The sequence below is a fragment of the Vitis riparia genome, chromosome 18 (assembly GCF_004353265.1).
Source record: "Vitis riparia cultivar Riparia Gloire de Montpellier isolate 1030 chromosome 18, EGFV_Vit.rip_1.0, whole genome shotgun sequence".
Classification (NCBI taxonomy): Eukaryota; Viridiplantae; Streptophyta; class Magnoliopsida; order Vitales; family Vitaceae; genus Vitis; species Vitis riparia.
Genome location: NC_048448.1, coordinates 2,667,746 through 2,693,894, shown reverse-complemented (window position 1 = coordinate 2,693,894; position 26,149 = coordinate 2,667,746). Strand labels below are relative to the sequence as shown.

At 35.6% G+C, this 26,149-nt stretch overlaps 1 protein-coding gene across 3 annotated transcripts in view; it reads right to left on the bottom strand.

The window, feature by feature from the left end:
* LOC117906495 (kinesin-like protein KIN-7C, mitochondrial) overlaps nt 1-22,632 on the bottom strand; it is a 40,826-nt gene extending 18,194 nt beyond the window's left edge. The window contains exons 1-9 of one of the 3 annotated variants that reach the window (XM_034819521.1): nt 22,275-22,632; nt 22,045-22,142; nt 20,185-20,274; nt 12,020-12,072; nt 9,785-9,850; nt 9,648-9,701; nt 1,922-1,981; nt 1,155-1,233; nt 752-819 (exon numbers count right to left, since the gene is read on the bottom strand). In XM_034819521.1, coding sequence (XP_034675412.1) covers nt 752-819; nt 1,155-1,233; nt 1,922-1,981; nt 9,648-9,701; nt 9,785-9,850; nt 12,020-12,072; nt 20,185-20,274; nt 22,045-22,142; nt 22,275-22,528 — 822 coding nt within the window. In that variant the 5' untranslated portion in view covers nt 22,529-22,632. Of the gene's footprint in view, nt 1-751; nt 820-1,154; nt 1,234-1,921; nt 1,982-9,330; nt 9,390-9,647; nt 9,702-9,784; nt 9,851-12,019; nt 12,073-20,184; nt 20,275-22,044; nt 22,143-22,274 lie in introns of those variants that run through there. The other 2 variants (XM_034819520.1, XM_034819523.1) reach the window with 2 other exon arrangements.
* Between the last annotated feature and the right edge of the window lie 3,517 nt (nt 22,633-26,149).

Below are 26,149 nucleotides of genomic sequence, written 5' to 3'. Positions count from 1 at the left end.
ACAACCCTGCGATGGTTCCCTACAATCAAATAGGTGGGCTAGAGTTTTTACTTTTTTAGGGTTCAAGGAAAGGAACAAGGTATGTAGTTTAGGGTAGCAAAATAAAGTAAAAAAATTATATAAAGAAAGAAAATAAGAAGACACTAAGGTCTTCTAGGAATCTCACCTAGAAGAAAATTAATGGAGTCTCATCATTGAAAATTGCAGAGTGTGCAATAAAACATGATATTATTAATCATCAATCCATCACTTTGGTTTACATCAATTACCCTTATTTATAGGCTTCTCTAAAAAATCCAAAGCCTATTAGGATTCTAATTCTAATTTTCTTATAACTTAATTAGCTACTCCTAATTTGACTCTAATAAATATTAATCCTAATTTAATTCCAACTAGTACTAATCTCAATTTAATTCCAACTAATACTAATTCTCTTTCTTGATGTATATCTGGAGATTCATCCTCATTAATATCTATCTTAGAATTGGAAGCCACCATCTCAAATGCATTGATTGATCCCCATGCTCCAGCTATATCCCTTCTAATTTGTCAAAGAACTGCATAGTTCTTACTATCTAGGGTCCATGTTGAATAATTCCATCAGCGCCTCTAATTTCCTAATGAACACATGGTGTTTCGTTCATGGTTGGCACAACAACTAAGCATATAGAACATAGAATTATAGCAATGTCAAAATAGGCAGAACTAGGCATGTTTGAAAAGTAATTGCCTGAAAATCAGAAATAATTACCAAGGTGAAAATAGTGTGGCTGCGACTGCTAAATAAATTGAAATTATTAGAACCCACATGCCTATGCTCTGCAAAAAAAAAAAAAAAAATCAAATAAGTGTTTAATTGCACAAGTAACAAGAATCCTAAAAAATCTCAGAAGTGTGAAAAAACACAAGAGTGCATCAGTTCTCGTGAAATCATGATGTCTGGTGCAAAAAGAATTATTGGGTAGGGAAAGAAGTTTCTCTACAAGATAAGCGCATAAATATAGAAGAAATCTAAAGGATTGTTTTCCAGGATGACATCAAAAAGAGCATATATTGGTGAAGCTGCATATACATAAATGGCTACTAAATGTGTAGAATAAATAAAATATGGTAGATATTTGAATGAGAAAATAGTGTGATATAAGTTCCAATACCTTCACCAGCTGCTATTAAGGAAAGAGCATGAGCAGGGGATAGAACAACTTCCTCTTTGATTCCCTCAACATAAGTTCCCTGTCAACAAAACATATCACTCAAATAACAAGATGTTTTAAATAATGGCCCATGTAAAGTTTGCAAGGAATAATTTTAAATTTACAGGTATTCTGATCATAAAGAAGATAGAGTTGAGTAAAGCATATATGGAAGATGAAAAAGGAACCTATCCTTAAACTTTAAAAAAGAGCCATTCTTGAACTTAGCAGAGAACTGAATATCAAAGAAGAGAAAGCTTATTCAGCAAAGGACAGAAGAGTATAAATAGACAGTAAATAAGACTATAGGAGCACAGGAAGCTCTTTTAGTAGAATATATTTCTCATTGGCATAAAATTTAGGTTGAATTAGCTTGAAGAAGCTTGAAAAATGAGACAGAAACACAAAATACATCTGATAGTTGCTACTGTAATACATGGAAGAAATTTTATCACACATCCTGAATGCAGTTGACTGCATATCAGACAAAGCTTTAAGCTCTGGGCTATGCCCCATTTTCCAAAGAAGAAGTATCACTCACTTGCATCCATATACTACCATATTTTAGATGCCTTATCAGGAAAACAAACATTTAGAGTGAGGGAAAAGAGGGACAAAAATATGGGTTCTAGAAATATAGATCATGTTATCCAGTGAAAGTGATATAAAAAATGGAGAATATTGAATTGACAATCGTGATGTTTAACTTCCTTAATCAAAATAAGCACCTGACTATCCTCTCGTATTCTTAAGTTCTGCCCTGTTGGATCGAGCAAATCATTGATGACCTGGAAAAAACAAGGGAAATAAAGATATTTAAAACAGAACATCAGGTGGTAGTCATGATGAAACAGAACAATTTAAATCCATTATGTAAAAGTTTCTAAATACAAACTTTACAATTGCCTCAATTAAAGATTCTATTGTAATAACATTCAACAAATGGAACCGTCTTAAACCTAAACTACAACAAAATCAAGGGTGGAACCAGCCACACAAATTTGCTGCAAAGCTAGACAAACAATACAAGTACAGTTAAACCTCAATAAATTAATAGCCTTGAGACTCAAGAAAATCTATTAATTAAGTGAATATTAATTATTATTTTTTTTTTTATAACCGTGGATGTTCGGGCCAGCTCATGCGCACCTCGACTAATCCCACGGGGCCCTGAAGTTAACGACCGGGTAAACCTCTAGTGGCCCTGAGGGGACTCGAACTGATGACCATTGGGGAGCAAACCCAAGGTCGGACCAACTGAGCTACCCCTCAGGGTTAAGTGAATATTAATTAATTGATAAATTAATAAATCATTATCAAGGTATTCCTTATTTTTCCAAAATATTATATCTAATATCTCAGTTGACATCAATGTCAAGAAAAAAAAGCAACACTCGACATTGTTTTTTTAAATAACCAAGAAACCTTCCATGGTCAAGCCCTTCAGGCTCTACATGGGGACCCAAACTTCAAGGTGCTGACCACGCCCACTGCAATCAGCACTAAGTAATCCAGGACATTCAACCAACAGATTTAGTTTTGTATTAAGAAATTATTAATTTATGTGATAAGTGGGTCCTATATGAAACTACATAGATTTTTCTATAACGTATAATCTTATAAATTTATCGAATCATTAATTTAACACATTGACACTAAGTTGAGACTAGCAAAAAAATTATTTATTTGAGGTTATTTTTTTGATAGGTAAAGATAATTCATTAAGAGCCAAGAGGCTAGAGAAAGGGTATACACGTATACCAAGATACAAAGAGGTAAAAAAACAAAAAGATAAACAAGCTGACCCTTACTTGGTGGCCAACCAGTCTACAAAATCTATCAAAGAGAGAGTGTATTCCTCTATATACACCCTAGCCCAATTCACAAAAGTGTACAAAAAAATGGATTTAATATCTTGGTCGTTCCTCTCAATATCGTCGAAGGCCCTCCTATTCCTTTCTTTCCAAATGGTCCACATTAGACAAAGAGGGGCAGCTCTCCAAGCTTTCTCCCTTTTCTTGCCCACAAAAGAACCATGCCATCCGAGGAGGTTCCTTTTCACAGAGGAGTGCATCACCCATTGCACCCCAAAAAGGGAGAAAATCAGAAGCCATAACATTCTGGCCTTCTCACAAAACAAGAGAAGGTGATCTGTGGTTTCCTCCTCATATTTGCATAAAAAGCACCTGTTAGGGATGCTCCAACCGAATCTCTTCAGGCGGTCAATGGTGAGGAGCCTGCACCAGGCCGCCTCCCATCCAAAGAAGCTAGTCCTAATTGGAACCCAAGGCGTCCAAATAGTTCTAGCCGGGAAGGGGGGCTTGATGGCCCTTGAGAAAGAACTATAGTAAGACTTGACAGAAAAGGTCTCATTCTTGTTCTCTTTCCACTAGAGCGAGTCATTCACACCTCTTCTAATGGTCAAAGGATGAAGCTTACTTAATAAGCTTTCTACTTCTCCCACCTCCTAATCATTAAGATGTCTAGTGAAACGAAACCCCCAATTGCCCCCAACTTCATTTTCCTCCCAAGCCTTAGCAACCCATCCTTCTTTGTTGGTAGAGAGATTAAACAAGAAGGGGAAAGCTTCTTCCAGATATTGGTTTTCACACCATAAGTCCTTCTAAAACTTCACTCTAGTGCCATCCCCTACGATGAAGCGGGAGTGAGAGCGAAAGTTCTCCCAACCATTTCTGATGGCCTTCCAAACCCCCACCCCATGCCGGTCTCTAGCTTCTTTGGAGCACCATCCCCCCTCTTGAAGGTCATACTTGCTAGAGATGATTTGCTTCCATAGAGACTCATTCTCATTAGCAAATCTCCATAACCACTTCCCAAGAAGGGCTTTGTTAAAAGTGGCTAGACTGCGGATACCTAAGCCTCCATCCTTTTTAGCGGCGCAAATGACCTTCCAACTCACCAAGTGAGGTTTATTCTCTAAGGCTCCACCGCCCCATAAGAAATCCCTTTGGATTTTTTCAAGCCTTGCACAGACCCTCTTGGGAATCACAAAGAGAGAAAGAAAGTAGGTTGGGAGGCTAGAGAGGGTGCTTTTTAGTAAGGTAAGACGGCCCCTTTAGAGAGGTATTGCCTTTTCCAGAGAGATAACCTTTTCCTGAATCTTTCCTCCACTGTATCCCACACCCTAGTGGCTTTATAAGGGGCTCCAAGAGGAAGACCCAAGTAGGAGGTAGGTAAACTCCCTATCTTACATCCTAAAACCGAGGCGAGAGTCTCCATAGGAATGCCTTCCCCCACTAGGATGGCTTCAGTTTTGCTCAGATTGACTTTTAAACCTGAAATCGCCTCAAACCACATGAAGGTCCAGTTAAGATATTACAACTGATCTGCATCGGTGTCACAGAAAATCAGGGTGTCATCGGCAAACAAGAGGTAGGACACGATCAGCCCCTCTCTTCCTCTTCCTCCCACTCTGAACCCAGAAATAAAGCCCCCATTTCTTGCACAAGAAAGCAATTGGCTAAGAGCTTCCATGGCAAAAAGGAAGAGATAGGGGGAGAGAGGGTCACCTTGTCTCAATCCCCTAGAGCTCTAAAAGAAACCCGAAGGGCTCCCATTGATGAAGATCAAGAAGGTAGCCGTAGAGCAGCACCATTTCATCCACTTAATCCACCTATGCCTGAATCCCATCTTAGACATCACCTCCATTAGAAAGTCCCAATTAACGTGGTCAAAAGCCTTCTCAATGTCCATCTTAAGAAGGAGGCCTGGGATGTTGTCTTTTAATCTAGAATCAAGGGCTTCATTAGCAATAAGAATAGCGTCCAGAATAATTTATTTATTTGAGGTTATCAATTTATCAAATATTAATTTATCAAGGTCATATTGTAGCTACTTTTCTTCAAGCAACAACGCCAATTGCCACCAATTAGAAAAACAATTCATGATAGTTCCAAGCAAATTATTTTCCATTTGCAGGATTTCAATATAGAGTCAAGGCAAAACTTGATAGTGTCCTAATTGGTGGGTAAAACTTATTGGAAAGTTAAATCAGTAACTTCTCCAATTTCAAGTAGGACCTGCTTGCAGCAAGCCAATAAAGAAACAAAAAAACTCGCATGCGATGTAAGTGCAAGCAAGACCTGCTCTATGTCCATTGATGGGGGATGACAAAGAATATTGTTAGAGAGCATGATATACATTGTGAACCCAAATCCTACAAACTTAAGATTTTATGAAAGTTGATAGTTTAATATGGTATCAAAGCTACATTTGATGGGATGTATGTTCTGAGCCTCACCGCATGTTTATTACCCAAACTTATTAAACCCACATGTAAACCCAAAAAAGGTTAATAATGGTTGTTTGCCTATAGGCTTGTGTCTCTCCACATATGGATTGCACACAAGGAAGGGTGTTAGAGAGCATGATATACATTGTGGATCCAAATTTTACAAACTTAAGCTTTAAACTTAAGTTTTTAGGAAAGTTAATAGTTCAACAAACATAATGTCCCAGAGAAATTTCTGATAGAAATTGGAAAATGATTTACAGCATTATATACAATGTGGTTGAAAAATGATTTAAATTGCTGATAAAAGATTGCCATTATGAAATTATTTTTGAAAAAACATTTTCAGGATGAGGTATGGTATGAGGTTGTCCTATGCCTCAAAACCACAATCTTCCTCCAGAAGTTTTTGAGTGTTTGAATGATCTTCAGTTAGCTGTTTTAGTTGTTTTTTTTTTTTTTTTGGAAAGGTCCCCTTTTCCTTTGTATCCTTTCAAATTTTTTTATTTTTTGTGAAATGTGTTGGGTTTTTTCTTTTCCATCAAAAAGGACAAAAGAAGAAACAAAAAGGAAAAAAAAAAGAATGCGGTGGATTTAAATCCTTCTTTCCTCAATGCTTTAGGCTTCTAGAAGGAAAAGAAACAAGGACATACAATAAAATGCAATGTCATAATTTTCATCCTAGACAAAATCAAAATGAAATACTCATTGTTAAAGACTCAAAATTTTGCACATGTAATCTTAGGGAGAGATAGGAAGAGGTTGCGGAAGGTTGTTCCTCTCTGTTTAATGTGGTCTATTTGGCAAAAGCATAACAAAATGCTTTGAGGGAGAGGAGAAGTCAGGGGTCTTGAGGAAATATTGCTTTGTAAATACTCTTAATTCATAGTCAAATTCTGTTTGGATTTGCAGTTATAGCTCCTTGTCTAGGTAGGGGCTAAGGTGTTAGTTTTTATTGCCTTTGTTACATGTTGTATATCTCCTATATATGAAGGTAATGGCATCTTTATTGTTAGATTCTTCTAATAAAATTTAGTTGGCCTATAAAAAATAAATAAATAAAGAATGAAATGCATCAAAACTTTAAAATGTCAAATATTTTAAATTGATCAAAATCACAATAAATCTTATTAATAAATGAACTGAGACAAAATGGATATTCTAGCTTTCCTATCATTCCCTATCCTTTCTCAATTCACCAAACCCATTGTTCCTACATGTGCAACCATGCACAAACTCAGCATTGCATGCCAATATTTTAATAAAATCTCCTTGGTAAATGATGATGGAGATCGGTGGAGAAGATCGACTAATGGAAGCAAGTGTTCGACCACAAGTAAGGGAGTAAGGAAGGACCAAGTAAGGGAGTAAGCAATTTTTAAAGATATAAGAAGTCCATACTTTGTGTACAAGAGTTTCTACCTTTCATATAGAAAATTCTATTTTTAAAAACAAAAAATAGAAAGCGTATCCAAACGAAGCCTAATTAAACTTATTCCTGCAATAAATATTGGAAACTCATCATGTGAATGATTTGAATGTTGATATTGCAAATGTTAGTCATTGGTGAATAAAAACTACTTAATAAATATATTCAGTTTTTTCTTAAATACTTTTTTTGATGAGGAGGGAATGATGACAAACGTGAAAAATCGAATCTTTAAAGATAACACATAAAGACATACACATTGACAACACTTACAAGTATATTTCTCTAGTTAGAATTTGAAACTAAAAATCATAGCTAAAAAATTCAAAAGTTCATTTTTGTGGAGCTTTTTATGAACCTATACATGAAACTTATATTTTGTTATATTAAACTTGTCAAAACTCCAATATTCAATGTTTTCACATGGTATGACATAGTTTTTTTAAAATCCTACGTTCTTGAAATTGGTTATATATTACCCTACACTTCATGTTTCCAATACACACACATATTTTTCTATTTATTTATCATTATATAAAAAACCTTATGATACACAATACATTAGATGATATAAAAAAAGAGAAAATGATACTAAACAAGTTCATGAATAAACAACTATCAGTAGGGACTAGCATGGAGTAGAAATTCAGAAAAATATCAAGAAGGCTTACAACATATTATCCAGGTGAAAGTATTTCACCGTAGAAGATGTAGTAATGTGATTTTTTGCCATAAGTGTTATGCAAAGAGATGGCAATCATGCATAGATTTCCACATCTATTTCCTCTTGCAGAAGAACAAAGAGCTTTTGGTACAAGATTACTCATACTAATCACAAGGAGATCAGAATTTCTGGACTCCTATACTTGGGATCCTCAAGTTTGGGAGATAGAGCAAAAGGAAAATTTGTTTATGTCATATCTGGAAGGGAAATCCAAAGCGAGATGGAGGAACCAATTAAATGAAGGGCTACAGAGGGAGGTTTTTCAAAATAAGACTCTGTACTTCTAGCCATCAAGGAAGAAGGTGGTAGTAGTTTCCTGGGAAAAGAGATTTAGTACTCTATACAATGTTTTTAGAACCAGACCGGTTATTAAACTGGAAAAGTTATCAGTTCACAGTTCACTGGTCGAACTGGTGGTCAAACCGATGATATCATAAATATATAATTTATATTTTATTAAATTAAAAATTTATTTTAAGAAATATATATATATATATATATATAATATTAAAATTATAGCATTTCATTTTTTTATATTTGATATGTCAATTAAATGATAAACATAAATATAAATGTATTAATATATCAAATTTTATTAAATAGAATACGTATAATATTTACATATGAGAAGAAAATTATAACATTTAATTTTATCTACATATCTATGCATTTTATTATTTTAAAATTTTAAAAATATTATATTAATTAATTCATATTATTTTCATATTTATTGTTAATAATTATTATAAAAATAAGCATGAATATAAATATTTATATTTGTTTAAATGTTTTATTTTATAAAAATTTGCAAAGAGCATTAATATAACATATTGTTACTTATATCTATCAAAGGAATTGTGTAGCATAATGGTTGGCTCCTTTTTTTGGCAACCTTAAATCCGAGGTTCAAATCCTCACAATGCAATAGACTAGCATTTCTTTTTCTTTATAACCAAATCCCACATCGAAAACTCACAATTTTAATGAGTTGTATAAATAACCTGCACATGAAGGAACAGGCAAGCAACTCAATGGGCCACCTGGTGGGTGGGAAAGCAAGAAGATCTCAGGCCCAATGCGGGCAAAGCCCAATAACATTTTGGTCAACCCACATGTTGATCGGTTCACATAAAATCAGACGGTTTGTTCAGTTTGGTAGTTCAACCGCTGGTCCGTCTGGTTCAATGCCTATCCAAAGCCCCTCCGGCTCAAAGGCTCAACCGGACCCTGTCCGATTTTTAAAACATTGGTTCTATGGTTCCCTGAAAAATTGTTGTCCTTGCATGGGTATTGACACAAGGGACGACGATCAATAATCACCATTGACCAATAGGTAAGGAGAGGTGTTGACCCCTCCTAACATTGTTTGACCAAGAAGAGTGAAGAAACAATTAAACATCTATTATTGCATCTTATGATAGAAATACTCCGCATTGTGTACTTTGGTGAATTTGGGGGGAGGATTTGAAGAGTCCTCACCATCTAACATTAAATTTTTTTGTATTGAACGACTATTTCCCTAGGACTAATGAATATAGGAAACATCCTCTTTTGGATTTCGTAAATAAGTCGAGTAGCGGGTGATTCTTCTTTTCTTTTTTGTTTAGAGCACCATTTTCAAGGAAGCTCCCTTTTCCCGAATACATTGCACATACTTGGGTTATGCCCTTTTTTAGGCGTTATTTTAGTGGAATTATTTAACTACAAAAAGAGTTGTTCCTTTGGTCCTTACCTCACATACTTCCATGATGGTGTTTGACATCCATGCTCAACACTCTACTTTATTTCCCTGAAATTGAGGACATGAATGAACATCCTAATAACCTCATGGACTACCACAAATTAAGTGGAGCTTTAGATGCACATGAAAGTGATTTACTCTCAGTTCCTCTCATGCACAAAAAAGTGGCAAATACTTAACTCTTGACTCCAAAGGTATTGTGGATCCATTACATTTTAGACATTCTATTTCTAATATAGAAGTTCATTACATCAACAATGTATAGAAGATCATAATAACCATAAAACCAAAAATGATATGAAGCTAACCTCATTGTAAATTTCTAAATAAGAAACACGAAGAAGAAACTCCCGCCCAGGTGTCTGAGATATACTAAATCAAAGTTAGTCACGAGCAAAAAAATTGTTTGGAATATTATTACTTAACTAATAGAATTATTCTTTACCTCTTGTATAATTCCAAATACGTCCTTCACTGCCAATGGAATAATTCCAGGTGATTTTTGCTCCCCCTAAGACACAAAAGAAGTAAAGAACAAAACAAGTAGATACATTAATAGTTTGTAAGCCTTCAAAAAATAAAAACAAATGTTATATATATATATATATATATATATATATATATACATGCGTGCGTGTGAGTAGGGGGAGGCCCTTAATGCCTTAAGCAGAAAAAAAACAGCCATCAAAGGAACTAATCTTATATGATTTTTTCTTTTTTAAACAAGTGCATACCTATCTTAATTGTATCTTATAATACATATACAACATATAAAAAGTTGTAGACAAGCACCTTTGACCATCTTTAATAGTTTTAAGAGAAATCAAATTCGAAAAAAAAAAATTAAAAAACTATTATATTAATTGCTTAAAATGCATTTTTAAGATTAGAAATTGAAACGAAAAGAAAAGGTGAAGTAGTGCTACATGAGAACGCTACACATGATACTTATGTAAATTTATTCTTGTAATAAATACTGAGAATTGTATTTGAATGATTTAAATGTTGACCTTGAAAATGATAATGACGAAAGAAAACTTTTATTGGATGTATATATTTTCTTTTCCCCATATTTTCCCCCCTTTGAGTAGGTGGATGATAATGAGCTTGGAAAGCTAGAATTTTAAATATGACACATAAACACGCAGATATCAACAATATATACAAGTCTTTTTTTATCAGTTCCAACAATATATTCAAGTGTACATGAATAGTTGAAACTCAGAACTAAAATTATGGTTAAAAAGTTTTAAAAGTTTATCTTACAGATTTTATGATCAACAAATGCATTAAGTGTCATAATTTATGAAGTTGAACAAGGAAAAACTCAGGTTTTCAATGTTTTTATGTATATGATATTGATTAACGTTCACATTTTAACTCTTAATCTTATTATCTTTCATTAAGTTGTATGTATATATCAATCTAATTCATTTATTCCAATATACACATGGCTCGTATATGTATGCATCTTTCTTTTTTTATCTATATTATGTAAAAATACCTATGATATAGAATGTGACATGATACACAATACAGAAAAGCAGAAATCAGATACACCATTTAGGAGTTAATAACTATGGCAATTACCATTGCATTATAATGTTACCATGCGTCTCTTTAGTCCTAAATAACAAAAGAAAGTATATTGCATCTTTCTCTCTACAGGGATCTTTCTGGTAAAACAATCTATTAGCACAACACACACACACACACGTTATATACATATCTTGTTTGGCAATGAATATCTATCAAGTAGTTCTTTTGAAAGCCTTTTTATAAGCCTGTTAAGTTACAGGTATCTGGCATCCCAAGAAATCAGTCAAATGTGATTCCTAACAATTAACTGAATCCAAAAGTGAGAAAATTGCATGCATTTAATTCTAGATCATTAGAAGCCATTCTCCTTTCTGGTAACCCAATGTCATATTTGCATCAGTAGATAGATATATATAGAGCTTAAACTACAAACCATTTCACAAACTCAAAAACTCTAGGTTTAAAAAGATTTATAGGCTCCTTCACTAATTTTCTGAGACAACTAATATCAACGATAATATTTAAATCATGACCCTTGAGGACTGGCCCATGTGACAAAGGGTTGGGGTAGGGATGTGGGAGGTTCAAGATTGAAGTTTTGGCAAAGACTTAAAAATAAATAAATAAGCAATTTAACTACTAAAAAATATCTAATATTTAAATCGTTAAAATACTAAAGGAAAATCCAGCAAGCATAGGATCAAACCAACCAGTACCTCTTGTTTGGCTTATAATTCATTTCTAGATCTTCAAAAGGGGCCAAGGAATTTAGAGTTGGAGAGAGAATGCTGTAGTTGGAACTGATGAGAGAAATCTCTACACTTTCTCATCTCATTCTCTTTGTTTCCTTTTTGCCTTCCTCTCTTTCTTTTCTTTGTTTTCTTTCATCAATTAAACTTACAATCTAGGGTTTGCTTGATTTGCACCAATTGGGAAAAACAAAGTTAAAAGGGTAACTTTAACAGCAAAGCCACAGTTTTGATGGTGTTTTCATTTCTGTCTTCATGCAGCTATTGATCAACATTGGTAAGACCAACAATGACCAATGGCAGTCATGAGGCCCACTGCACAAAGCAACCTGCAAGCCCTGGGCATATACAGTGACACAAATTTCAGAATGATTGTAGATTCAACAACTTACATGCATTGTGTGTGTTTTCCCACTGCTAGTAACACCATAAGCAAATACAGTACCTGCATAAAAGCAAAAACTTCATCAGTTAATCACCAAGTAACTTCGCATAGTGGGAAGGCCTTCACAATTCACATCTTCCCATCCATCAAAGAAAGTAAGGGTCACAATATGGAAAAAAACAAAAAAAAAATGTTCAGAAAGCAAACCATAAAACTAGATCTTCAAATGAGTAATTGCGTAGCAGCATTCACTATGTACAGCACTAACATCTAAGCTATGAAATAGCAGAGTCTATAACAAATAAAGAAATAAGTAGGACATGAGGAGAGATTAAATTTCCCAGAACAAGAAAAGCATTGAAAAACAATAATTCTAAATAAGTACATTTCCCGTGAAGGAACTAATTAACAAATAAGGACGGTGCGTGCTTTGACGAATACCGCTCAGAATGAGAGAAGAAAGATAGTCATGTCATCTGTTAGATAACTTAGATTAGAAGCAATACAAGCCCCAGGTACATAGAAAGGATAACTCTTTCATGTAAGCAGGAGGTAGAAAATCAAGAAAAGATCATGTATTCTGAGTCCCAAGTTTGCTAAAGCAACAAACAGCAATGAAATCCAACCATAGTAACTAAGTAAGATGTCATGGCCATCCTGTTGTTTCAAACACAATTTGTTCTGCAAGCCATTACCAATGGCTTTTACTTTTTCATACATCACTCAAAGTAGATTGTAGTTTTTCCAGCTTCTTTCTGACCATCACCAGAATGACAAAAGTGACCAAAAGTAAACTGGCAAGCTGCACAAGGTGCTCTTAGTCAGTGTTAATCTCCCTCCTTCTGACATGTACTGCCCCTTACAGGTCAACTGTCTCTCAAACCTCTCAACCACCAAATCCCCACACCTTAGCCCAAACACAGGAGCAAAGTGGGTGGAGGGCATTTCCCCAATTTGCAATCCAAAATACCTGCAATCTTGTCAATATGCTCCACCTGTCCACTAGAATGAATTCCAGAACTAAGACCGCCTTCAAAAACATAAAAATGTAGCAAAGATATCCCAATTTTCTAAATTAGCATCATCACATGCATAAGACAAATACAGCATCATCTCACTAGCTCCTTCTCTTAGCACAATCTAAAATCCCTCCAGAAAACCACCTTCTACCCTTCTACTGTGTTGGATACAAATTCACTAAAAGTGTCCTTTTTTGATAGGCAAAGATAATTCATTAAGAGCCAAAAGGCTAGAAAGAGGGTATACACGGAGTATACCAAGATACAAAGAGGCAAAAAACAAAAAGATAAACAAGCTTGACCCTTACTTGGTGGCTAGCCAGTCTACAAAATCTAACAAAGAGAGAGTGTGTTCCTCTATATACACCCTAGCCCAATTCACAAACGTGTACAAAAAAATGGATTTAATATCTTGGTCATTCCTCTCAATATCATCGAAGACCCTCCTATTCCTTTCTTTCCAAATGGTCCACATTAGGCAGAGGGGGATAGCTCTCCAAGCTTTCTCCTTTTTCTTGCCCACGAAAGATCCATGCCATCCGAGGAGGTTCCTTTTCACAGAGGAGTGCATCACCCATTGCACCCCAAAGAGGGAAAAGATCAGAAGCCACAACATTCTGGCCTTCTCACAAAACAAGAGAAGGTGATCTGTGGTTTCCTCCTCATATTTGCACAAAAAGCACTTGTTGGGGATGCTCTAACCAAATCTCTTCAGGCAGTCAATGGTGAGCAGCCTGCACCAGGCCGCCTCCCACCCAAAGAAGCTAGTCCTAATTGGAATTCAAGGCGTCCAAATAGTTCTAGCTAGGAAGGGGGGCTTGATGCCCCTTGAGAATGAACTATATAAAGACTTGACAAAAAAGGTCCCATTCTTGTTCTCTTTCCACCGGAGCGAGTCATTCACACCTAATGGTCAAAGGATGAAGCTTGCTTAATAAGCTTTCTACTTCTCCCACCTCCCAATCATTAAGATGTCTATTAAAACGAAGCCCCCAGCTACTCCCAACTTCATTTTCCTCCCAAGCCTCAGCAACCCATCCTTCTTTGTTAACGGAGAGATTAAACAAGAAGGGGAAAGCTTCTTCCAGAGATTGGTTTTCACACCACAAGTCCTTCCAAAACTTCACTCTAGTGTCATCCCCTACGATGAAACGGGAGTGAGAGCGAAAGTTCTCCCAACCATTTCTGATGGTCTTCCATACCCCCACCTCATAACTGTCTCTTACCCCTTTGGAGCACCATTTCCCCTCTTGAAGGTCATACTTACTAGAGATAATTTGGTTCCATAGGGGATCATTCTCATTAGCAAATCTCCATAACCACTTCCCATGAAGGGCTTTGTTAAAAGTAGCTAGACTGCGGATGCCTAAGCCTCCATCCTTTTTAGCGGCACAAATAACCTTCCAACTCACCAAGTGAGGTTTGTTCTCCAAGGCTCCACCACCCCATAAGAAATCCCTTTGGATTTTTTCAAGCCTTGCACACACCCTCTTGAGAATCACAAAGAGAGAAAGAAAGTAGGTTGGGAGGCTAGAGAGGGTGTTTTTTAGCAAGGTAAGACAGCCACCTTTGGAGAAGTATTGCCTTTTCCAGAGAGACAACCTTTTCCTGAATCTTTCTTCCACTGCATCCCACACCCTAGTGGCTTTATAGGGGGCTCCAAGAGGAAAACCCAAGTAGGAGGTAGGTAAACTCCCTATCTTACATCCCAAAACCGAGGCAAGAGTTTCCATAGGAATGCCTTCCCCCACTGGGATGGCTTTAGTTTTGCTCAGATTGACTTTTAAACCTGAAATCGCCTCAAACCACATGAAAGTCTAGCTAAGATATTGTAACTAATCTGCATCGGCGTCACAAAAAATCAGAGTGTCATCGGCAAACAAGAGATGGGACATGATCAGCCTCTCTCTTCCTCTTCCTCCCACTCTGAACCTAGAAATAAAGCCCCCATTTCTTGCACAAGATAGCAGCTGGCTAAGAGCTTCCATGGCAAAAAGGAAGAGATAGGGGAAAAGAGGGTCGCCCTGTCTCAATCCCCTAGAGCTACGAAAGAAGCCCGAAGGGATCCCTTTGATGAGAATCAAGAAAGTAACCGTAGAGCAGCACCATTTCATCCGATTAATCCATCTATGCCCAAATCCCATCTTACACATCACATTCATTAGAAAGTCCCAATTGACGTGGTCAAAAGCCTTCTTAATGTCCATCTGAAAAAGGAGGCCTGGGGTGTTGTCTTTTAATCTAGAATCAAGGACTTCATTAGCAATAAGAACAACGTCCAAAATCTGTCTCCCATGGACGAAAACTTGCTGAGAATCAGAAATCACCTCCCCCATCACTAATTTTAGCCTATTGGCAAGGACTTTGGCAAGCAATTTGTACACACTCCCTACCAAGCTGATTGGTCTGAAATCTCTTAGGTCTTCGGCCCCCTCCTTCTTAGGAATGAGCAAGAAGAATGTAGAGTTTAAGCTTCTTTGGAAAGTCCCATGGATGTGAAACTCCCTGAAGAGACCCACAATCTCTGGTTTAACGACGTCCCAACAAAACAACCAAAAGGTCATTGTGAAGTCGTCTGGACCTGGGGCTTTGTCACCACAGCAGTTGCTTAGGGCTGCAAAGATTTCTTCTTCAGAAAACATAACTTCTAGGTTGCTAGCCAAGCCTTCACCCAGCTCCTTGAAGTTAAGGCCATTGATACTAGGCCTCCAATCCCCAGAAACTGAGAGGAGGGACTGGTAGGCACTACAAACACCTTCTTTTATGTCTTCCAAGGAAGAGAGATTCACCCCATTCACTATAATTTTAGACAGGAAGTTCCTCTTTGCCTTAGCATTGGCCATTTTGTGGAAATATTTGGTATTTTTATCGCCTTTTCTTAACCAGATTTCTCGACTTCTGTCTTCAAGAAGTTTCTTCCAGAAGAGCCCATTTCTTATAGTCCTCAAAAGCCAGATTTTTAGCCTCCACATCTCCAAGAGTAAGAGAGATCTCATTCTCCTTGGCCTCCCAACACTGCAGGTGGGAGTAGGCCTTTGCTCTATTGAATGAGACATTGCCTACCACCTCCTTGTTCCATTTCTTCAAGTCTTTCTTAAGCGCTTTGAGCTTCTCAGCGATGCAGTGGCTGCTGTAGCCTTCGACAGAATAGCCATTCCACCAGCTTCTTACTAAGTCTTTGAAACCATCTATTTTTAGCCACATATTTTCAAAACAGAAGGGGCTTTTGCCTGAGGAGAAACCACCAACTTCAAGGACTATAAGGTTGTGATCAGAGACCAAACGAGGAAGAGCAGATTGTGTGATGGCAGAAAAGTGGTCCTCCCATTAATCCAAAATCAGGAAACGGTCCAATCTAGAAGCAGCTTAAGAGTTCAAACCTCCTATCCAAGTGAAAGGACCTCCGGTCAAAGGAAAATCCCTCAACCCCAGCTCCCCAATCACCTCTGAAAATCTCCTCATTTCAGTTGTAAGCCTAGGGGCATTCCTTCTTTCCTCTGGGAATCTTACAACGTTGAAGTCCCCTCTTATGCACCAAGGGTCTTCCCAGAGGCCACGGATGGCTCCAAGCTCCTCCCAGAAATCTTCCTTTTCGTTGCCCATCATTGGCCCGTACACCCCAAAGAAAATCCAAAAGAAGCCATCAGCGCAGTTTCTAAAACGAACAAAGATGGAGTACCCTCCGCTTTCTACCTCTAAATTCTCCAAGCCTCTGTTATCCCAAAAGAGAAGGAGGCCTCCTGCCGCACCCCTAGCATCCACTGAGGCCCAATTAAGGAATCTTCCTATTCCTACACTTTTTACCATTTGCATAGATATATCTTTCACCTTTGTCTCCAAAAGCCAAACCAAGTCTGGTTTTTGATTCCTCACCACTCCCTTGATCAGTTTTCTTTTCTCACAATCATTAAGCCCTCAGACATTCCAACAGAGAATTTTAATTCTCATTAATCAACTAGAATCAAATCCCAAGAGCTCTAACCGGATTTTTTAGTTATCCCTGAAGTCCCCCCATAACTGACAGAGCATTCAAGTCTTTTTAACTCTCTTTCGAAACGGGTAGTGCAAGATTTTTGCTTCTTCCTTCTCTTGCTTAGGGAGTTACTTCCAGTCCTCGGCTTCAATTTCTTAAGCATGGCCAGAATTTCGACTTCATTCCCTTCGACAGGCATTCTCAAGACAATGAACAGAAAGAGCAGGAATACCCCTTTTGCAGTAGATTGTTGGAGGCATCAGAGTTCCATTTTCCAAATTTGAGAACATAACTATTGAATTGCATCCTCTAATCCATCAAGACCACTTCTCCATAAAGCCATCTTAGCCCACATGTGGAGCAAGAACTTCCAATTCAAATCGAAGTCTCTTTTTTTTTTCCTTTTTTTCTTTTTTTTCTTTTTTTGATAGGTACAATTCAAAAAAAATGGAATTGTAGATTACCTCTTTTGCAATTCTAAAAAAAAAAAAGGAACTGTATAAGTTGATTGTTAAGGCTACAATTTTCAATTCAAATGGAAGTATGCCTTTTGCAAATTCCAATATCCAGTTCAGTACATAACCCCTGCTACTTCACTCTTCAATCATGAATCTGCACCATCAGCTACTAGATTGCAACCAAAGTTTGAACTATTCCCCTAAGGCAGAGTAATAACCAGACGCCACTTTCACCATCGGTTATCTGTACCCATAAGAGAAAACCTTAACAATCAACTTATACATGTGCTCCCAACAAGTCAATATGATATAAAAGTTTTCAGCTTTTCACTGCCTTCTTCAGCACCAATACAGAGAAGTGAAATTTAGATTTTTTTTGTTTTTAATTTGTCCTTTTCATCATATTTGCTTTATCACTCCCATTATATACCTTTTTGCATAATCTAATTACAACCAAAAAACCATGGGCATCCAATTCTGAGGACCTTATCCCTACCTAGCTCTATCAGAGCCACCTCAGCTTCCTCCTCAAAGCCCCTCTCTGGCCACTGTATATCATTTTTTTTATGGGAAACAACAATGTCTTAGGCTATTAAAAAGTGTTACAAGGAAGGTCAAATATTCCTGAAAAAGAACGAATAATAAGAAATGAACCGTGCATTATCTTAAAAGCCATTAACACCCAAGAAAAGCCTATCAAGGACCCATTCAAACCTCAGAAATTTGAAAAGGTGGGGGAGGATGGGGGGGCAGAGTCCCCAACAAACATCTTCAACATAATGACTCCTCCCTTTGCCAAATTATTTCTATATGGTCAGCCAACCCAGGGTTCCAAACAATTCAATCCAAACCTCTTAATTGCTGTGATACCAAGACTCTTCAACTTCAACCCACGTACCCATGTCGATAGCCTATATTAGGGATATGTTAATTTGTGGCTTCTAATCGTCCTTCAACTATTTTTTTCCCCTTTGTTATTTCACATCCAAGTACCATTCAAAGATTATTTCTCAGTTGAGTCCCTATCTCCTAAAATTTTATATTTGAAGGATCAAACATCCAAACACACACATGCCCAAACCCATGTAACATAGCTGAAGGCGTCTATTATCCTATGCATCACATAATTATAATTCCATGGTCCTCCTCAACAACGCAAGACCTCCACCAGAAGGCAACTGAGAGTCTGAATGCCAATGTGGCTGCTTCTATCAATTCCTCCAATAAAGCTAGGAACTGATCTTCAATAGTCCAACCTACTCCAACTAGCTTAGAGAAGGCTCCAACCAATTGCATGTATGTCTCAAGATACTCTAATGTTGGGGTAGCTCAATTCAAGGCATACTAATCCCATCTGCTCCAAATTGCCCATTAAACAACCATTAAAATTAATTGTGAGTCCCCATATAGGAGGAAGCACCTGCTCCACCCTAATAGCGCCACTTCTGTAGCAACCGTAAGTTTCCCTCTGATCTAATAAAAATCACACTAGGAACACCAAAGAATCTTTTGGTTAGTAATGCATGAAGTCAAGTGAGATGGTGCACAAAGTCCCATAAAAATAAATAAATAAAAATGATCACCTTTGCTCCTTAAAGATTCCAGCATTCCTCTCTAGTCAAATAACCTATAAAATGAAGTCATCTTTATCATCTAACTTACTAATTCAATAGACTTGAATCCAGTCTTGTATTCACTTCCCAAAACCCATGTAAAGCCTTTACAAAAACAGAATTATCCCATTCTTTTTATTCTCTCCTCTCTTCCATCCTCTCCCAATCTTTAGCGTCCCAAAGTGATTAGCACTTCAATGAACATTTGCTAACCCGTGAAAGAACCAGATGCTCTAGTCCTCATCATTCAAAATTTCAAACCCAAAGCTTTGGATCTCCATCACCAAGGGTTCAAGCCCATCAATCTCTCAAATTCCCCATCTCCATTTATTAACTCTACTTGTACAACTAAAAGACCTGCTCTCTCTTGTCCTATCAACTAATATCATCCAGCCCTCTTTCTTTTTTAACTCATGACTACAGGGTATTCTCCAAGTTCTCCCATTAGGGTTTGCAGCATAAGACTAACTTGACAATCACATGAACTGCCTGCAAGCCACCTGAACAGGTAAACCTGAGCAGAGTCGAATTTGAGACCCCTAGTTCCGAATTCATGGTGCTAACCAGCTAAGAAACCCATTCAGGTCAGCACTTAGCATTTTTACCACTACTTTATCCCATCATTTTAGGTCATTCTTTTGGGACTTCATTTCTTTACCACCTAAAGCTTACCATTAAATATATATCATTATCACAACCACCTCAATCTCTTTCCAAACACTACTCTTTTGGCCATGCCCCAAGTGTTCTTGGACCTGAATTGGCATTTCCCTCTTCTCGAGCCATTGCTATTAAGGAAGTGGATGGATGGCATGATGACACAGAATAGAAGAATGAGAGAAGCAATCCAACTAGACATTTGGCCTATGAAGAGATAAACCGAAGACTGAAGTTTGCGACAACAAGAAGCAACATATGTTTTGGTCAGGGATTGAGTTTTCATCTCCAAATCAAAAAATAGAAGAAATTAGAAAAGAAAGTTTGCAGTAGGTTATCAACAAAAAAACAGACATTAGGATTATCTATTTAGCCTCAATTGTCGAGTCATCCAGTTACAATAACTTCAGAATACTTGTAGAAATTATTTCTAAATGAAGACAAGCAATTACCATTGATCCCTTTCATGGCTCCACCCACAACATGCTGAGCAGCAACATCATAAACATGGCGTGTTGTCGTTGCTGGACCAAACACTCTGTCTGCAGCCAAAGAAGCATCACCATTTATATTAACAACCCAGGAAAACACTCACTCTAAGCTGTCCATAAATCATCACAAACTAAATTTCACAAAGCAAAATTTTCCTTAGAAAGGAGCTGATTCCACAAATATTTGTTATTGTCTAGGAAACATTCAGAATCTTTAAAAAGTTGTTGAGAGAATATATAGTTCAGATGGAAATTGGCAACAAGTCCTCTAACAAAGTCCAGAAAGGGAAAAAAGAAGAGATATGAGCAAACAATCAATGAAAGAAACCAAGTCTAGAGCATTTCCTTCAACATGATCAGGATTCAAACAGAATAAAAGAAGATTAGCTTTTTGAAAATTAACCAAACAAGAAAGTAACAAATGTTATGCTGGTTTGGAACTAGAATAAGATGTTTATAGCAAAGATATTATTTTGGAATGTGGTATGTTAGACATGCACCCATAAAAGTAAAGAGTAATATTTCCTAGAACTGCTATTAAAGCATGCTTACAGAGTGATCATGATTGAAATGAGGGTATTGAAATCAATTAACAGCAAGGCAAGACTACAAGAGAAATTTCTTTTGCACAAAGGAAACTTATTCACCCTGTCAATAGGCCAACCCCCATTACATTTCAAGGATCCAGGAGATACCTTTATGTGATAAAGGCCAGTGCCGTTTCGTGTACTAATACTTTCAAATCTATAAGAAGAAAAAAGATATCGGTTCATAGGCCGCTCAGTTTTTTGTGTCTAATTTACCTACAACACACTTTCATTTTACCAAACCTATATATGAACATTAGAGTTTTGCTTGAATTATGGAAAGTATTAGGGAAAGAAAAAATCATAAGAAGGAATCCAAAATTCTTACTTGCTTTATTGTGAAAAATATAAAAGAAAATAAAATATAACGAAAAGTATTTAGAAACTTATACATTTTCAAATTCTTCATTTTTATATAAGAAATAAAAGAAGATAATAAATTTGGAGAAGTATGAGAAGAAATTTTATTGAGTTTAAACCTATTATTTAATTTCCTTTCCTTCCATTGTTTCCACCTATTATTTCTCTGGTGCATCCCCTCTAACTTTCAAAGATTCAAAGAAAGCATAAAACCATGGAGATGCACAACTAGACCATTTGTTGTCAAGACAAGCATGACTCGGGTACAAGACCCAAAATGCAATCTAGTAGAACTAGAAGTAGAAACTATAAAAAGCTAGTATTAGAAAGTAGAAACAGAAGATTGTATGCAAATGAGAGAGAAACCAATTTCACTATCTTGGTTCAATCATTCGTAGATAAAGAGACAACCATATGATCCATCATATTACGGAAAGATTGACAAGCGATGAGGTGCTTTGGGGGTTGTTTTGTAAATGATGATACCTTTTAAATAAAGAGAAAAGCCCTGAATAGGGTGGCTCATTCAATATACTAAGAATCCCTCCTGTTTCACAAATCTGAGGAAACATATCCTACTATCTGGTAGAGGACCTTCAAGTCCCATATACAAAATATCTCTACAAATTATCATTTGAATTGATCCTACATGTTGATCAAAGCCCAATGTTCAGTGATATTTAACTGTTATTCCAGGATTTGTTCTTTAACAGATAATGTGGAGCCTGGAGTCTGGACATTCTTTGTTGCTGACTCAAAAATCGTTCGCAATAACACTTTGTCCAGTTAAACGATTTCAAAGCCAATTTCGATGCAGTTTTTTTCTTTTCGAATATTTATATAACAGGCAGAAAGAGATGGATATGCTACGAACCAAAACCATACGCGGTGGAGGAATTGTACTCGTTTCGAACAGTATAGTCTCCATCCGCATACCACGCAATCTCATCACCTTTGTTGATCTCCCGAGGACTGCTCAAACCCATGGCCAAAATTAAACCAAACACCAGAAAATCAAACTTCCCTACTGTCACAAAAACTTAGCAACAAACCAATCACCCATTTCCGCCACAAAGGGTAAAAGCAATGGAGGGATTGTGGTACCTGAGAGGACGAAACCTGACAGTGACCGTCACATTTTCTTTGGCTCTACTGACTTCGGGCCGGTCCAGAGACGGTTGTGACGGACCCACCGGAGAAACCGATAACCTGGAGGGGGGCCTTGAAGACGCCGTCGAGGGGGTCGTCGGCCGGCCATTGGACTTAGGCGGGGCCGAAGGAGGCGCCGGCGACTTCCGTGACCGGAAGGGCGAGATGTTGGTGGAGGATCTTTGCGACCTTGAAGAAGCTCCGGACATTGTTGAGAAAAAAAAAAAGAGAGGGAATGGGAGAGAAAACAGAGAGAAATAGAGAGAAAGATGAAGCTAGAGAGAGAAAGTCAGGTGGATGTCACATGCCGGCCACTGCCGCCTTTGGTCCCTCCCTCCAAAACACCCTTTGTTTTTCTATTGCCTCCTTTGAATTGTCATACATGAGGGTGTGAAATGTCGAAAGTGACCTCATATTGAATTACGACAGTTTGGACAAACACCCAAATATCCAAATTTCGAACCATCAGAGTCGAACAGCTCCATTTGTTTTGGCCCGTTTGGGAAGCCAAGATTATTAGCTCCTGTCAAGATAGGCCCGCCCGATTTTTGAGTTTTCAAACTCACCCACACATGTTTTCGGTTGGATTTTTTTTTTTTTTTAAATCGTGTCAGCAAGCATTTCTTCTTTTTTTTTTTCTTTTTTTTTTTCAATTCATCCATTTTTAAAAAAAAAAATTAGCAATTTTATATCTTTTTTTAAATAAAAATAATATATAATATAAAAATTTTCTAAAAAATCTAAAAATAAATATTATTAGTCTACCATAAATTAATTGTTGGAAAAACTTAACTAAAATTCAATTCAAATATAAAAAATAATTGTCTAAATTCATCTAAATGTCGGGTTGAATTCGGGTTTGATTATAACAAACCTTCCAAATTGTACCATTACAAACACAATAATAAGATGACATTTAAAATATAATTTTAGTATATTTAAAATGTTAGATTACATTTGAGGATAATCTGGTAAAGTTCATGATGTAGTTTCATTTGTAATTATTTTCGATCTTGGCAATATAGTTTCAATCATTAATATTTGATTTTCATTAGACCTCCAATTAAATAATACCCCTTAAGCCGTGATGCCGACCTTAGAATAAATTTATTCCAAGTATGGTTAATCATGAATGCTTAATAATAATTATAAGTTTTGATTAAATGTGCATCATGAAGTCATGCCCAAATCTAAAAGCTCATGCGCGTAGATTTTATAATTTTAGGTTGGCCCCGAATTGGTATTTAACTTTTTGATTAAAAATATTGTGGTTTATTTTTAAAAATAAATATTTTTTAATAGAAATAATGTCATGTTGGGATATATTTTCTCTTTTTTTTTTCCTTAAATACAAAAATATTGTGCAAAATATATGAATGTTTACAAAATTTGATCATTACTTTTTTAACTTTTTGTTTTTTTAATTTTGTAATACGAGTTTAATTCACGTCATTAGAATTTCAATATTGACCCATCAATCATCAATTCGTAAATGATAATTTTTATATAAAATGGTATTAATTCCAAATTAAAATTATTAGAAATATGAGACGGAGTGTGTAATTTTTTCTATTCTTTTTATGGATCTTATTAAAAATTGTTGCAATCACAAAATAAAAACAATCAAATGTCTCTTACTTACAAATCTTTTGTTGTGTAATTATGTACCAATCGCGGATGCACAACGCACTAAAATCAGTTCTCAACGAAAACCTATAATTTATGTAGGTTTTTAGTATGTATTTATCATAAGTTATCTTGAACTGTAATGCTTTTACAATCCACTTTATTGGTTGTCATTATAATAAAAGTATTTTCTCACATCCAGGAGAGAAAAACCAATTAGAAAATAATGAAAAATCACTTGGAAATGCATATACTTTGTATCATCTCAATTTGCGTATAAATCAACATGAATCAAAAGTTTAAAAGATCATTTGTTTGTAATATTTTGTAAACCGGTTACTATATGCATTCACTAATACAAAAACAAATGATAAAATCATATATTTTGACTGCAAATACTTCAACATAGATTGATGTATTGGTAAGCCGGTTAAAATAAATAAAAAATACGCCTAAAACATGATAGACCTATCGACTCAAATGATGTAATTCCTCAAAATATGAAAACACAAATAAAACTTTGCACTATAGTGTAATAAAAATAACCCATTAGTGTATAATCGATAAACCCTACTATAGCCCTTGGAAGGCCACAAATAAAACACATCACCCCGAAAAGAAACATATTTAACAAGAAACCTTCAAGGAAGTACAAATTTAATAAAAAAACATGCGAAAAAACATAGTTATAAAAGAATGCCAACACACAAATAATTGCCCAAAAAGGAAATAAGTTATGCAAACATAATTAGAGCCTTTTTGGCAATATTTATCTCTGAGGTGTTTTTAGTGGAAGTGTTTGAAAATTATTTTTAAGAAAACCATTTATCAAATGTTTTTTCAAAAAACACCATTAAGTGATTTTTTTATATTTTTAAAAGTATTTCATAAAATTTGTAAAGCAACAAAATTATTTTCAAAAACATTTTTTATGCTATAAACGCTTTCTAAAATTACTGTCGAATGAACTCTTAAACTCATTTGACAAAATGGAAAAAAAAAATTATCATAGTCAGAGCACATGAAGATGTAAAGTTCAAATAGGTACTTATGCAAAAACATTATGAGAATAACAAGACAATAAGATATAAAGGGTAATTTCATAGCACAAGGTTCATCGCAAAGACTTTGCCTTGACAACCGAGAAACAAACTCTTTTATTGTTGACACGATCACATTTTAGTTTTTAATTAGTTTGGTAGTATCAAAAAGACTGGAATGTGTCTCATATATGTTATTACAACATGGTCATATGATTAATAAATAACAATATATACATGAAAATTCCGGAATGATTTTAAATTGTTTTAAGTAAATAATACAAAATCTTGTAACATGTATTCAATTAAGTTACAATGATACTTGTATAAATTGAAATAATTTGAACGCATGTGGTATAATTAATCTTGGTGAATACCAACTAAAATAAAGGTATGTGAATGGTTCTATATGTTCATACATTTCCATTAAAAATAAAAAACTGGATTTACGTATGTTGATGACCTAAATTTTGTTGGGACTCCTACATAGCTCACGATAAAAAATAAAAAGGAATTTGAGATAAAAAATTTTTGAAAGACAAATTTTTATTTTAGCATATAAGATAAACATTTTCCAAATCAAGTTTTAGTACATCAATCAACACACATTAAGAAAATTTTGAGGTGTTTTCATATGGATAAAACACATTATTTAAGTTTTTTAATGGTTGTTTGATCACTTAAATTTTAAAAAATTTAATTTTATCTATGTGAAAATGACGACAAATTACTTAGCCTTGAAATATTATATATTAGTGTTATTAGTGCATTTATGTATTTTGTCAATTGTACATGGTCATATATTATTATTATTATTTTTTTGTCAATCTATTACCAGGTTACAACTCTACTCAAACTCAAAGACATTGAAACAATATAAACTATATATTGCTTTATTTTGATGGAACTACTAATACGAGTTTGTTTTATTAAATAGAACCAAAGTTATAATTGTTTGAATATGTACATACATGATACCTTTCATACCCATATAAGTTAGGTTACAAACAAGATATGCATTAAACTGTGACGATACTATTATTTCACGAAGATATGTCAAACAAACAATGGTGATCACTTTGTCAAATTATTTAAAAATATTTGCAATTCATGAAGCATGTCGTAAATTTATATTGATTATATTTATGACCCAACATATTCAGG